The 14,441-nt window shown below is 42.6% G+C and overlaps 1 protein-coding gene across 1 annotated transcript in view; it reads left to right on the top strand.

Annotated features, from left to right (window-relative positions):
* The window catches only part of MSN (moesin), a 48,197-nt gene that overhangs the window by 19,125 nt on the left and 14,631 nt on the right, over nucleotides 1–14,441 (top strand). The window contains exon 2 of the mRNA XM_075054582.1: nucleotides 9,027–9,110. Within this exon, the coding sequence (XP_074910683.1) occupies nucleotides 9,027–9,110 (84 nt within the window). The remainder of the gene's footprint in view (nucleotides 1–9,026; nucleotides 9,111–14,441) is intronic.

Here is a 14,441-nt window from a genome sequence, read left to right as displayed (position 1 = left end):
AGAAGAGTGGGTAACCTGCAGCGTGGCTTTTTAATGGCCAATGTGCTGTAACCAGCTCCCCCTAGCCCACCCTGGGATAGTAAATCAGTGCTATGAAGGTGAGTTTTGCTGGAAGTTATGGGCAGAGCACTTTCTGCACTGGCAACACCCCCTTGGGGTTTCTGCTGAAGTGAGATAAGTTTCAGATGCACACTTGTGTCACAGGGCATGTCTGGCTTCCTGCAGCTCAGGCGCTCCCTCCTCCACCCTTTCGCCATTCGGTTTCTGCGAGTAGACTCTTCAAAGCTGTGAACTTTCTCAGTCTTGCCTGCTGTTGCTGTGGCTCGCTTCCTGTGGCAGCTTTTTCCTCTTGCTGTCCTCAACAGCTTGGCTCCTCGAGCTGTGTGAAAGCTGCAGTTTGCTGCCCACATAGGCCATCTTGCCTTGCTGGGGACTAAGAGCAGCAACCGGGGGAGGTGGAGAGGGGGGACGCAGCTCTAATGTGACTTTAGGGTGTGGCTCCACAGCAGTTTCTGAACCGAAGCTGGCTTGCTGCTGTGCTTCTTCACAGGGAAGGAGTAAGACCACGTGAGCACAAATCTAGTTAGATTTAGCCTAGTTGCTTCCCTGACCAGGCTTGCTGGTGCTCATGTGAGAACAGGGCTGTGCAGTGTGGTTGTGCTGCGGCAGCTGCCTCTTCCCTGCCTGCGGAGCAGCCTGGGGTACAGCTCAGCACCTTCAGTGACTTCAGAGGGCACCATAGCCAACAGAACAGAACTGTCTGTCCTTCTGTGATGTCAGCTGGTGGTGTCTTCTCCCAGCTCTTCCTCACTTTATTGTTCAGCCACCTTGCTCGCATATGATAATTGTGCTGCAATTCAAGTGATTTGCTCTTTTATCATTTTTAGTTCAAATGCTGACCTAAATAGGAGATTCTTGATGGGGTGCTGCTCAGCCCTATCTGCCACTCTATTTCAAATGAAGGAAGTCTTTTTTCTTTTTTTTTTTTTTTTTAAGTAAACTTATTAATACATGTGGTAAACTTAGGGTAGAGCAGTATATTGCATATGTGGCTACAGGGCTCAGCACATAAATCCACTGGTTGTGGACTCTCCTTGAAGACTCAGATCGCATTTGTGATCTCTAGGTCAGTCAGCAGCAATATCCACTTTCCAGTGGAATCTGGAGGATGCTGCCAGTTCCTCATGTTTTTGGTCTAGAGCCTGGTGATGTGTGTGTTGTAGCACACTAGATGTATGATCTCTTCCATCCTTCTGCAAGGGGGGTGGTGGTGGAGATAAGGGAGCAGGCTAGAAAAATATTTGTTAATGAAGCTAGTAAGTGGAGCTTCTTTCTGTGCTTTCAGACTACAGTTCTTGATGTTTCTGCCAAGCTGAACTCAAATAGTAGTTGAGCCCATTGAGATTGGAGTATCCAGTTCCTTGTTCCTTTTGTCACTGGCTGCTTACAGAGGAGCCTGTCCTCCCTCTGCAGGTGGCTTTTAATTTAGTTTTATTATAGGTACAAACTGAAATTTCACTCTGTAGATGACGCTGAGTTGTGGAATTCAGCATAACAGTGGATGAAATTCTACTGTAAGCTTCATGTAAACCTGCCATTTCTTGCTGAGTCTGACTGTTACAGTTGGCATTTTTTATGCTTTAATGACAGCCATGTGTCTTCTTCATGTATGGTAGTCTGAAGCTTGTAATACTGAGCTAGTTTTAAATGGTGGTTGGGTGCATAGGGTAACAACACATAAGAAAGGCAGTAAGCTGCAAGATCCTTAGGCATCTCGGTACCTTCAGAAATGTGATCTACAATCTATAAGTGACTCCTGTGTTATGTCTTAACATACAGCAGGTGCAGACAGTTGGGATGTAACTAGGGTTTTTGCTGAAAGATACAGTCAACTTTGTATCTGTCTGGGTTTGTCGGAAATAACATTAAAAATAGCCCCAACTGAATAACTGACAACTACTTCTGCAAAATTAGCTTAGATGCTATGCTGTCAAATGTGTAAAGAGAAGAGGGGATGGGTGGGGAAAGTGCAGGGGTTTTTTTTCCTCTTGCAACAATCATGGGGGTGTCTTATCTGGTCAAATGTTTTCAGGTATTGATCTTTGCTTGTGTCCATTTTTAGTCTTAGCGTAAGATGATTAAAAGATGTATGTGCAAAACAGCTCAATCTTTCTGTAACATCAGCTCTTTGTCTTCAGGTTCTGCAGTAAAATCATTAGGGATTTTTTAAAGGGTGAATTCCTGCTACAGGCTGTAGTTGGGTACTGAAACAAAACCAAGACACAATCAGTGCCTGAAAGGGTGATGTTATAGCATGTACTCTATAGCACATAAGTTGTACTTCTGCCTCGCTGAGTTACTGAGTGCGTCAAAGGTGGGCAAGCTTCCTCCTCCACTATATTATGGTGACTTTATTCAAATTGTCAGCGGGGTGGAATGGGATGCCTTCCTTGGCCTTATTTGCTCCCCTATGGCTTCAGTCAAATGAGGAGTACCGTGTCCCCAGCCGAGCGGGGAGGAGGGTGGTGGGGAGGACTGGGAAGCTCCAGGGAGCTGTCAGGAGGGTTAAGGCTGGCTCTGGGGGCTGCAGCGTGGCAGGGCCAGGGCTGGTGCTGGGGGTGTGCCTGCTGCTGTTCTCTTCCCTGATGAGCTTAGGGGTATGAAAAGGCCCTTTAAGACTGCTGGAAGGGGGCTTGGTTTAATTAAGTGTAATCCCTTTAGAAATTGCAAGCACTTTCACATGACCCGATTCCAGCCTCACCCTGACACACAGGACCCAGGGCTGTTTCGGCAGAGTGCTGGCACTAGGGAAGGAGCCAGATGTCTGTGAGTATTGCTGGTGCTGCAGGTGGGGGGCATTACCTCTGACGCTCTTCTGAGGCCATGCAAAGCATGATGTCCTGGTACGCTCTGCGGTTCGGCGTGTGACTCCTGTCCTCGCAGTGGGGCCTGTGTTGGCTGGCTGGTGCTGCAGCAAGTGAAGTACAGCCCCGGCGAGCATTTGTCCTCCAGGAAATGCTCCTGCATTTTAAGGGACTTGCTATACTGTTGCCAGTCTTGATGAAAGCTAAAACTGGGAAGGTTTTTAGATTATTAGGGTGTCTTACAAGATCTTGAGTTCAGAGTTCATGCAACTCTGGCTGGATTTTATGTGCTGCTTTGGTCAGAGCTGTTGGAACTGATGCATGGTGTTAGTCTAGTATCTTTACCTGCAATAATTGCTGGGTCAACTGGTGCCCTATAGCATAGAGGGTCTACAAAGGATGGCCTGGAATTTCTTTTTAACTGAACTTACTTCTGTTCCGTAACAGTCAAATGAGCAATGATGTGTGACTTTTCTGTATGCCATTTTCTCCAGAAATAGTCCATGTGGTGGCGGCTTGAACCTGGGAAGCGTGAATATCTGAAGCTTGAAGCCTACAGAGCAGCAGAGTCTAACAGCTTCCTTGGGTTCAGGAAGTCCAGGGAGGAAAGAAGCTTTAGCTCAGGGTCAGGGTTTTGTAGAGGTTGATACTCTGTTGTGCTGACTCTACCTATTATTCTCACATGAATTTCCTAGTACTCTGTTCCTGTCTCCACTTATGACAATTGTCTCTTCTACCTCTTGTGTTGCTCAACACATTGGGGCATTAGTACAAGTAATACATCCGTTAGCGTGACGCTATCTTTCCTGTTTGTCCTGCCATATGCAGCTACAAATTATCATCTTAGGAAGAAGTTATAGCAGGTTATTAGTAGGGCTTACTTGGAGACCTGGAAGTTGACTGATAATCACTGCTGCTAGTAAAACTTACTGGGAATCTCAGTGGGGTGGAAAGTGAGACTTGAAGGTATACAGGCAATGTTAAAATTGCTGAAAAGATGTTGCAGATAGGTGCCTGGTACTGTGGTCTATTAAGTCTCCTGTAGTCTGCTGAACACCATGGGAGGAGGGTGGTGGTGGTGTCCTGTAGCTTGTGAAAGCTTTTGCCTATCAAAAGGAGCTTTCTTTGGCTGCAGCTGCTCTGGGGGCTGGAACAGTGTCTCTTCCATGCAAGAGATTCTGTCTGAGCAGGAGGTCTTGCCCTTACCACAACACTGTCCTTGGCAGCAGGAAGCTCTTTAATGTGCTCTGGTAGTGGCAATCTTTAGCTGTGCTTAGACTGGTAGAACAATGCTAATTCCTCAAATAGAGAAGAGGAAGAGTTGCTAGGTTTCTAGCTCTTTCCTGTAGCTGTTATGAAATGAATCAGTTAAATATGGGCTTTTTTCTTGAGTATTTTTTAGCTTGGTGAGTGTAAATTTGTCTGTTGAAATGTGATACTTGAATTTTCTTGTAATGTGCAAGATGATCTCCTCTGGAAGCTTTTCATATAATGTTGCTAGCTGTTTATATGCAAAATATTATGTTAAATGATGATGGAAAGACAAAAGAAGACTATTTAGAGGCCATCTACTAGGGTAAAACTTATGCTAGTTTAAGATCTAAGCAGAATTCAGAGGGCCGCAGACACTTGGATGCAGCAGTGAGTGCATTATAAATGCTGTGATGAAAAAATTCAATGAGTTGCTTTAAATAGAATTTGAGTATAATTACTGTGTTAGGATAGTATTTTTGGTAAATCTGTTTATGATAAAATCCAGTAAGTCCTCTAAAAGCACCTGCTGAGTGTTGAAAGCTTAAGACAAAAGTTTACTAACAATAAATTTTGGAAAAGGAGCGTAGTGTACTTGGGGATGAGTGCTGCCACTGGGGACCTTGCAACCTGATTGCTGGTGGGCAATGTCTTTTTCTCACTGTATTTATGCCTATTCCTTACATCTCAGCAGTGTGTACCTCGCCTGTCTGGACACTGACAGAGCTAGATTTATATATGCTTAGCAGTCCAAGCTGGTTATCTTATTAAGGAGCATTTTATTCTGTTTGCAACCAAAATGGTAAGCATGCTGATGCTTATGCCAGCCCTTAAACCTAGGAAAACCTCATTAGATGGTTTAGAAATACAAAGTATAAAAGCTTAACACTAATGAATCTTGTGGCTTTTCTTAGAATAAGCATTGATGGTGAACTAGATAAATGGTTTAAAAGTGCTTTGGCAGGGTAATTCTAAAGGGACAAGGCAAATGAGTCTAAATTATGATGGGACTGGATCATGCTGGCTTTCTTCTGGTATAGCACTTCTGTTGTGTAACCCTTGTGTAACGTCTGTGTTGGGCAGTACTCAGCTGTGAATGCCTCGGTAAAGTGGCTTTACTAAAAGTAAGACCCCGAATGAGGAGGGTGAAGGTAAACATGCGGTGCCTGGTACTTACTTGTCAGGTAGAAATTATAGCAGACCTTTTCTTGTAGTTTGTCTGAGCTGTGGGCAGAGCATGTTAAGATCAATGAAAGTGACTTGCCAATAGTGAGGTGGCCGCTGGCTATCTTTCAGAATGAAGCGCCCTTGGTGCTTGGTTTTTCAGCCTTTTTACATGCTAGGAGAACCGATTTGTATTTCTGTGCCAGCACGTGGGCTCTTGATATGAAACAAAACACTTGGTAAAGCTGCATCTGCTCTGAAGTATTGTCAGGCCTCTTATTTGCTAACTGGGAATGGAGAGCAGTGCCTCCCACCACCTGAAATGGTAGAAACCTCACTTTGTTTTTCCGGTCCACAACTGGCTCAAAAAAACCCCTGGCTTGGTAGCATGTGGAGAAAAAATTCTTTGTATGTTGTTTCCACACCAGTGAGGTTTAACAAAGCTCAATTTTACAGCAAACTAACTTCTCAGCCAACTATTAAATTACTATGAAACCAGTGGTTAAAATGTCACCAGTACAGCCCAGGACAAACTCTTCCCCAGCTCAGCTTGCTGACAGTTAACAGCAGTATGCTGTTGAATGTGTTAAAACTTTGTTCAGATCAGGGAAGCTAGCATTACCGGGGTGTGGTTCTCTAAAGCACAAGCCCGTTTCCTGTGGTATCTTAGCTCATGCTGTCTTCTAAAATAGCGTAGGCTGAAGTTGCAAGTGCAGACCCCATTCAAGACTCTGCTGCTCCTAAACCTAAGGTTGCTGTTCATCTTAAGCACAGGGGGCTTCGACTAGGGGAAAAAAAGTGTATGTCTTCCTATTGAATGTACTAATTGAAGGATGATAACTGGTCAGATAGCTTAAGTGCATTTAAGTGAGTGACAATGAAGAAATTTTACTGGTTCCATTCTGGGACCTTTTTTTACTGTGCTAACAAAGATGGGAGTTTTACAAATAAGTATCATGCATGAATTATGAGGATACTTACTGAAGCAGCTTTATTTTAAATTTTAAGGTCTGATTTGCTCTGAACTGCTTAAAAGCTATTTGGGCACAGGTTGTGAAGAACTGCAACACATGTTTCAGTTCTGTTTTCTGGTGCTTCCTCTGTGCTCAGATACTTCAACGCTCAATTACCTATGCAGAGGATGTCAGGTAAGAGTAGCTACTATGTTTTATCCATAACCAGTGGAGCAAAAAGACTTTTGCTTTCATGGTAGCTGGTACCTTTAGTGTTTTAAGTGGACAGGAAAGACCTGAAAACAAACAAAAAAGGCAACCTGTTGCTTAATGGCTCATTTAATGTAACTCCTCTTATACTTAGATGTGGCATATGGACAGCTTTGCTCTCACTGGTACGTATGCTGGGCAAGTCAGGCTTACAAGCCAGCACTCTTTCTGGTAGAAGAGACTGCTTCCAAGTATAAGTAGCAAAGCTGTTTTAGGGAGCATTCAGCCCTTTTAACAAGCAACTGGATTCCTGGTTCACCAAAGCACTGTGAAATTAGCCAATTGTCAACATCCAGGATCTGAGGAGAATAATTTTGGGAAGGTATAGCAAGAGAACTTAAGGCATCTGCATGCTATTGAAAGCTGCTAATTTTAAACAAAGCTTGATTGCTTATGAGTTTAGGTCGTTTGCTCTTTCCTTGCTACTTCTATGGGATGGTTCTTCCTCAGTTTGATGTCATTGTGTCAGAAGGTTCAGAGGGTTTCAAAACCAACATATTCCTTGTCTGCTTGTTCGTGATATTTTTGCTCTGATAACATCTAAATAGCATTCCTTACACATGCAACAATTAGGACTGCAACTCTTCTTGACTTCAGCTTTGCTGTGCTGAGCCTACTTTTAACCTCTTAAGGAATATGCTTAAATTTTTAGCTAAACATGAAACAAGAAAACTTTTAGGCTCATCATGAGGGGTTATCAAGTACAAAATAGTGGTGTGCCTCAGCTCAAGTAGGTTTTTTCCAAAACTTCAGAATGTATTTGGATGTAGTGGTCTCTTTCAGCACTTGACTTAGACTTAACTAGCGGAACGCTTCTTGCTTATGGAAAAAACCCTGGCTGTATCTCTCTTGCAGTCTGCTACTGCTTTCTTAGTAAACAAGATGTGAAATCTGTCCATATACTCAGTAGAAATACAGGGATCAGAACTGGCTGCGATCATATCAGTATTGGGTGTTTCCTTGAATATTTCTCTGCTTCCTCTAGCTTTTTGGTCTTTAGTGTCATGTGGTTAGCTTATAGTCTAAATGTGAGTTCAAGTTATTCTTAGTAAAACTGTTAACTGCACTAACCCCACCCCTCACCCCTGGAAGGCTGGTGGAGTGTGCCTAGAGAACTGATTGCACTGATGAGCAAATAAATTGGGGTTTGTTGATGTGGGGTAAATGGCTGTTGGCAAGAAAGAGAACTATGAATGCAAGGCCTTTATGCTGGGGTTTGGTGCACTGTGAATATCTTGTCTGTACAACTTCAAATTTTGAATCTTTGCTTTGACAGAAAAGCATTAAAACAGTTTGATCTAAAATATCTGCAGTTTGTGTTCATAAATTGTGAAATATCTTTACCTTTTTCAGTTGATAGTTATGCAAGTAAAAATTAATTCTCAGACAGCTTGGTGTACTTGCAGGCCTTACTTTGCCTGGTCAAAAGTTAAGGCATCTGCGTTTAGGCAGGAATATTCCTATCTACCCCTAAGAATCCACACAGTGTTTTCCAGTAATGCTTAGGACTTGTGATTGGAATTGGCTATGTTTTACACTAATCTTTGAGGTGAAATGCCTCTGCTGTTTCACTTGCTTCATGAGAACTCTTGGTGAAAGATGTACAGATGTCTTCCTGCTTCTGTGGGATGACACTGCAAACTCCCTTGCTGCAATCCCTTGCCACTTTCATTTCACATGTGAAAATGTGATGGTGAGACTTTCATGTCAAGACAGAGTGCATCCTATAATGTTTCTACTGGAAGACCATTCATGATCTTACTTATGTCCAAGGCTAATATTATCATGGAATCTTGACACAATATTAAAGTTACACCTAAACCATTTCTACAGTGTTTAAGAGATCTTTCACCTCCCTACAAGAATTGGAAAGCAGTAGGCAACTATATAGAGATACTTCTACTGCTTTGTGGAGGGTCTGCACATACTGGTGAATATGTCAGTTCAGCATGCATCCTTTTTGCCTTGGCACATGAGATCATCCTTGCATCCTGTCTGCTTCATACCCACGTCCCTTGGAGTGTATTGGGGATTGTGCCTTATTGTTTCTCCAAATACCCATGGAGACTGGAACAGCATTATTAGCCTGCCACAGAAGATAAGTCAATACTGAGTTGTTAATGCTTCCAGGGACATCCTTGACATTTATCCTTCAAATGGAAGCGTTGGATGTCTGGTGGTGTGTACCAAGGTTTGGAACACCTCTGCTTTTGTGAAAGTCACCAGAATGTTCTACAGCAGAAATTCAACTTCGTAAGCTGTAATGGCTCTCACATATATCAATATGTAGATGGGAATATTAGTAGGAACGGAGAAGATAAACTCTTACACTAAGAAACAGGAAAGTTATATTCTACAGGGAAACGGGAAACACAGTGCTGGCAGGGCAGATGACTCTAACTGCGGGCAGTGAAGCTCCTGGAGGCTTGGGAGCTGGTCCCTGGCTGTAGGCAGATGTTGATTTTTGTTATTGGGTAGTGTCACTTACAGCATGTGTTGTAATAATGCATTTTCTGTCTTCCAGATCAGTGTGCGTGTTACCACCATGGATGCTGAGCTGGAGTTTGCCATCCAGCCCAACACTACAGGGAAGCAACTCTTTGATCAGGTAAGTGATGGAGCTGCAGAAGATCTAAAGCTGATATGGGTGTTGTGATTCTATTAAGGCAACAGCAAACAATTTCTGAAGGACTTCAAAGGTGAAGTGACAGTGTGTAGAATAACTTCAAGAGAACTCAGCATAGTAAGAAATCACACTTTTTTTTTTAAAGCAACTGTATTTTTTTATCTCCAAGAATGTGTTAGGAGCTATTCTTACCTCTAATGAACTGAATTGGTGCTATAACTCATAATAATAATAATTGGAAAGCAGTAGATGTCTGCAGTCATAATTTGTAAGGTAAGTCTTATGAGGGAGCTAGCAAGCTATCTTTGGCTGGCTTAGTTGCAAGCATTGTGTAATTGATTCCAAAGAGTAGTTGGTGTCTAAAACAGGAGAGGCTTAGCTGGGTTTCAAATGTTGCTGCAACCCTTAAGTGCAGGTGAAGTGATATTCTATACTCCCATCAGGCCCTGAGGCAAATCTTAAGAGAAGTTATGTACCGTACTGTATTGGGCTGTCTTCATCTGGGTGCTTCAGGCTTCCTCTGCATTCACTGGCTAGGCAAATTTCCTCCTACTTTAGCCCAAACAGAAGCAGGGAGGCATGTGCAGCCCAAAGTTGGAGCAACTGGGGACAGACATTGTCAATTGCAGCAGTTGAAACTTTGACAGGCTCCACTCTGTTTCACTGCTGTAACCCTGAAGGCCATGGATTTGCTACTTGGAGGAAAATCTGAACAGTAAGTTCATAGCTTAAAGAAAAGTAAAATGAATCTTGGATTAATGACAAGATAAAGGAACTGCCAGACCAGATATATCAGATATGGGTGTGCTTCAGTAGTGCTAAATGTTCTGGGGCCAGCTTTACATAGTACCTATCTTAATGAAGAGAGAAACTTAAGGGCTGACCCACCCATAGAAGTCAGCTATTTAATTTGGGGCCAGCAAACCTAACTTAAAATGTTTTTTAGATGTTTAACCACAAACTACTACTTTCTCTCATAACTCAGCTGCATGATTCAACACTAGATATTATATTGCTGTTTGCAGCCCAGCCCCGAAATGGAGGGAATAGAGTGAGATCCTAGACTTTACTAAAAGAGCATCTTTTCATAATGGGAAAACCGGAAAGGCTTTCAGGAAAGTTCTGAGTTGCAGTGTAGTTCTCAGCTGTCAGTGTGTTATTATGCAGTAGCTCCTACTTATTTTAGCCTTGTGTGGTCTCAAATCTGACAGTTTTTGACTGATAGAAGTGAGAGCTGGATTCTGTCCAGAATCTGTGTGTGCAACATGGAACTCCACTGCAGTTAGTTCATGGCAGCATATGCCAATGAAGCTGAGGTGACATACCCCCAAGTTCCTCAGAAGGTGAACTGGTTTTTTTTTTGGAGGGGGTGTTCTTCATGTGGATGCTTCCCATGATTATTTTTCAATATCAGGTTTCTGACATTATCCAAGCAAAGAACCAGGTGCTAAGAAGTGATACTCTTGAAGTCAGTAGTATTTTTAATCTGCACATGATTTTTTTTCCTTTTTTTTTTTCCAGTTGGCTCTAGACCATCTGCAGCTTTTGCTGCAAACTGACATTATGGTGGCAGACTTGGGCTTCAGCTACTTGTCTCTTTTTGAGAAGCATCTGATCATGTTTCCAGTATGGGAACTCTTCATGTCTTAGTAATTGATTTCACTCCTTTGTGTTGTGTTCTCAAACAGCTGCATGTTCTTCTCCTTGCAGTGTGTTTCACACAGCACCTGTCTACACAAGTTTTGTTTTGGTTTTTCCATAACAAACACTTCGCAAAGTGAGAAAACAAATGCTGTTGCAGAGCTAAGTTCCTGAGTTGGTAAACGAGGCAGTGTTTACTTCAATTAAATTGGATTGTAGGTGGAGTTGGAAGGGAAAATACAGTGGGGAAAAAGGTGTCTGAAGCTAGCTGTTAAACACTTGCTGTTTCTGAAAGTGGACACCATCTCTCTATACTGTCCCTATATGATACTTGCTGGAATAAGAATTAAACTGTTTTCTACTGCCTAGTGCACAAGATTACCTTGTGAAGGTAGTGATGTTGGTTCCTGATAAGGCTGTTACTGAAATGAATGTCCTAGAGCTTCACGGGTGGCAGATTTCCAGGCTTTGACTAAATGATTAGTCAAAGACCTAGCACAACAGTGCTAGGTGGTGTTTGTGTGGTATCATCACTGTGGTGGTGGTAGAAAGACTAGCCCTGTGCCAGGGCTTGAGAACGTGGTAAGCAGTAAGGTAGGGAGTTGGCAGTAGATGTGGGGATGTCAAAAGTCTTCCATCTCTAACATGAATAAGGAGTCTTGGAGGCTACTGCAATGTGAGTGGTTGAGGAGCCTAATCCCAGCTGCTTGTTGCTGCCCTGCAGTCTAATCGTTGGTCCTTTACAATTAAGGAAACTAATTGCAAAGGAGGTAGCTATTCAGCTCCTGCCACAATGGGAAACATTTCATCTTGGTCTCTGAATGCAGATAAACAACAGACTGTCTGTCCATCTTTTTTATTTTTTTAATGGAAAATTCAAGGCTCTTTTCTATTGCAAAAACTTTATAGTCAGACTTGCACATAAAGGAAAGCAAGTACTTCTATATGGACATGCTCAAACAGTTTATTGATCTTTGCATAAAGAACTAACTGAATACTGAACCAAAATATGAGAGCCTCTAGTGAGCTGACAACAAATACTAAACTCTCTCCCTTTAGTATGGGGATGGGGCTTTGAATATGTTGTCAGCTGGCATATATCCAGTATGTTTCAAATGGCTGTTTGTGTGGATTAGTTCCTGTAAAGGGATAGTCTGGAGCTATTCCCCCTGCTGACACGGGACTAAACAGCGACTGCTGTCTGACTGATAATCTGTTCACTCTATCTCAGTTTCTATCCAGAGGTAGTCTTGGGTCTCATGATGGGGTGTGTAAGAACAAAGTTATGGCCATTCATCTTCTGGCTCTCTTAAACTATGTTGTGCTCCTGGAATTGCTAATCTAGTATTTTCTGCATGATGCTGGTTCTGAAAAAGGAGCTGCTTTCATGAATGCTTTTTTGAGGGAAAGGAGTGTTCCTCTACAAAGCAAACTTATGGTTTTGCTGCTCTAGCACATTGTCTTGGTGTGAAACCTGAAGTTTGACTCTTTCACAGAAAAATTTTAAGAGATCCTGCATGTTTTTGCCCTAGAGTGCCCTTTCACTTTGAGCTGTCAGTTCTGATTTAAGCAAAAAGGAAGCTGCTAAGCATTACCAAGGTTTCTAGCTGCACAGCTACCTCGGTGCATGCTGCTGGCTTTGTTCAGTAACATTTAGGCAGTATTTGTTTCCACCTTTTGTATATAAAGGTAGATAAATATATTCATGATGCCACACATAATTCTGACCTATCCTGAATAGGATTCAAAAGACTTTTGGAAAGCTTGTATCTAGGTAGTAGCTTCATGAGGAGGAACAGTTTGAGTCTAAAGTTCTATAGTAATAATAGGTGAACAGGCTTGACGTAGCAATGTTCCTGTCTCCCTTTCCTGCTTGGTTAAATTCCAAAGTGAATTTTTGTAGTGTTAGAACAACGCAGATGCTTCACTGCTTTGTTGGAAGTAGTTTTCTGCCCCAGAGTAGCTGGATGTAGAAATATTGAGCTGACACACAGTGCAGTAACATTGTGATTTATGCTAGAGATCTTCCTGTGACACCCCATCCCCTAGGCTTGTAACTGTACAGCTTTAGCTTAAGTAGCTTAAGCTTGTGTGCACAGACAAAACCTGGATTGAGACAGGATTGTACTGTCTGTCTTCTGCAGCTTTGCTTATGTACCTCAGCATCAGCTGCTGAGCACCAGTGCATACTGACTCACTAGCAAAAACAGTAACTCTGCTCCCATTCCTCAGCTGCTAGTGATTGATTAAAAGAAGAGCTTGAGAGAAGGGCTATGCCTGTCAGGGGTGCTGCTATCCCATAGGCTTGATTACTTCACAGGTACCTTGTAATACTGCTTTCCTGGGGATGCAGGGCACAGGCACTGCAACAGCAATAGCTGCTTGTTTTTCTCCTTTGACCCTTTTCTGTATCAGACTGAAGTGCAGTTGGACTGGGGACTTGTGTGTAAAACAAAGTGTTGCTTTGCCTTGTGTATCTCCTACATGTGAAAGATTAACCCTTTCTCTGGTAAAACTCCTTAGCTACTTATTGCTATGGATAGCTTTGAAGTTGTGTCCCTTCAATCTTTTTTACTCTCAAACTTCCTTTTGTGAGATAAATTGATTCTAGCTTATGTCAGTGAGATTTTGGCCTGCTGTGGGGGTGAGGGGGACTAGCCTGTACCTGGGACAAGGAGAGAGGTATCTAACTTGCTTAAGTGCTCCACAGCTGGCTGGCTGGAAAGCTTTCTCAGAAATGCCCTGGTTTAGTGGATGCTGCACCTTACAGGATCCTCAGGCAGCCTGTGTACAGACTAGTCACAAAATCTTCAACTGCTTTGATTTCTGTGGTATGAAAACATACTCCCTTCTTCCATGTCTCCCACATGCTGTATGAGGCAGCTTCTCAAACACTTTGTTTGTGATCACTTTTGACCTTGCATCCTGCTGGTGCCTTGTTCTTTCATTCCCCTTCAGAGCCCCTTATTCCTTCTCGTCTCTGCTGGAGTCTTAGCTGTCTGCTATACTAGGTCTGTTGGGTGGTGAATGCAGTTGATGGGTGGGGATCTCTACCCATTTGATAGGCCTACTTACATCAGGAACTTGTTTTTAACAATGAGTTGTGGTTACTAAACTGTTCAGTCACTACTTCCTTCCCCAACCTAAAATGAACTCTATTTCTCCAACTTCAGGACAGATTTGCTTTTCAGTGATGTGCTTAGTGCTCTTTGAGCCTATAGCTGACCATGTAAACTTCAGTCCTTCCAATGCTAGCTTTTGAACATTGCAAAGTCCAGGAGATGGTGGCTTCAGCATGCCACTCCAGAATAAGCCTTTAGAGTAACCAAAGCACCCAGTCTCATTAATTGGACAGAGATCACCTTTAAGAGCCATGAAGCCAAGTCACAGGTTAAGGAGAAATGAGACATTGGAAAAACTTTAGTATCTGTCACTTCAGACTTTGAAAGCATGTGGTTAACCTTCGTAGGAGGCTTTTCCTCAGTTTCATGAGCTTTTGGGGTCAAAACTAAGCTTGTAATAGAAAGGTACAGTCAGATATGGGTTAAAATTGTAACAGTAAGCATCTCTGCTCTCTCTAAAACTAGTCACTGATGCTGTGTTTTATGTTCAGCACTGAGCCTAATACATAGTAGAGTGTGGAGCTATTTTTTTTTTTTCTTCTTAATCTTG

Source organism: Buteo buteo, chromosome 22 (assembly GCF_964188355.1).
Source record: "Buteo buteo chromosome 22, bButBut1.hap1.1, whole genome shotgun sequence".
Lineage (NCBI taxonomy): Eukaryota > Metazoa > Chordata > Aves > Accipitriformes > Accipitridae > Buteo > Buteo buteo.
Note: the sequence above shows the minus strand (reverse complement) of the source record. Positions and strands in the feature narration are given on the sequence as shown.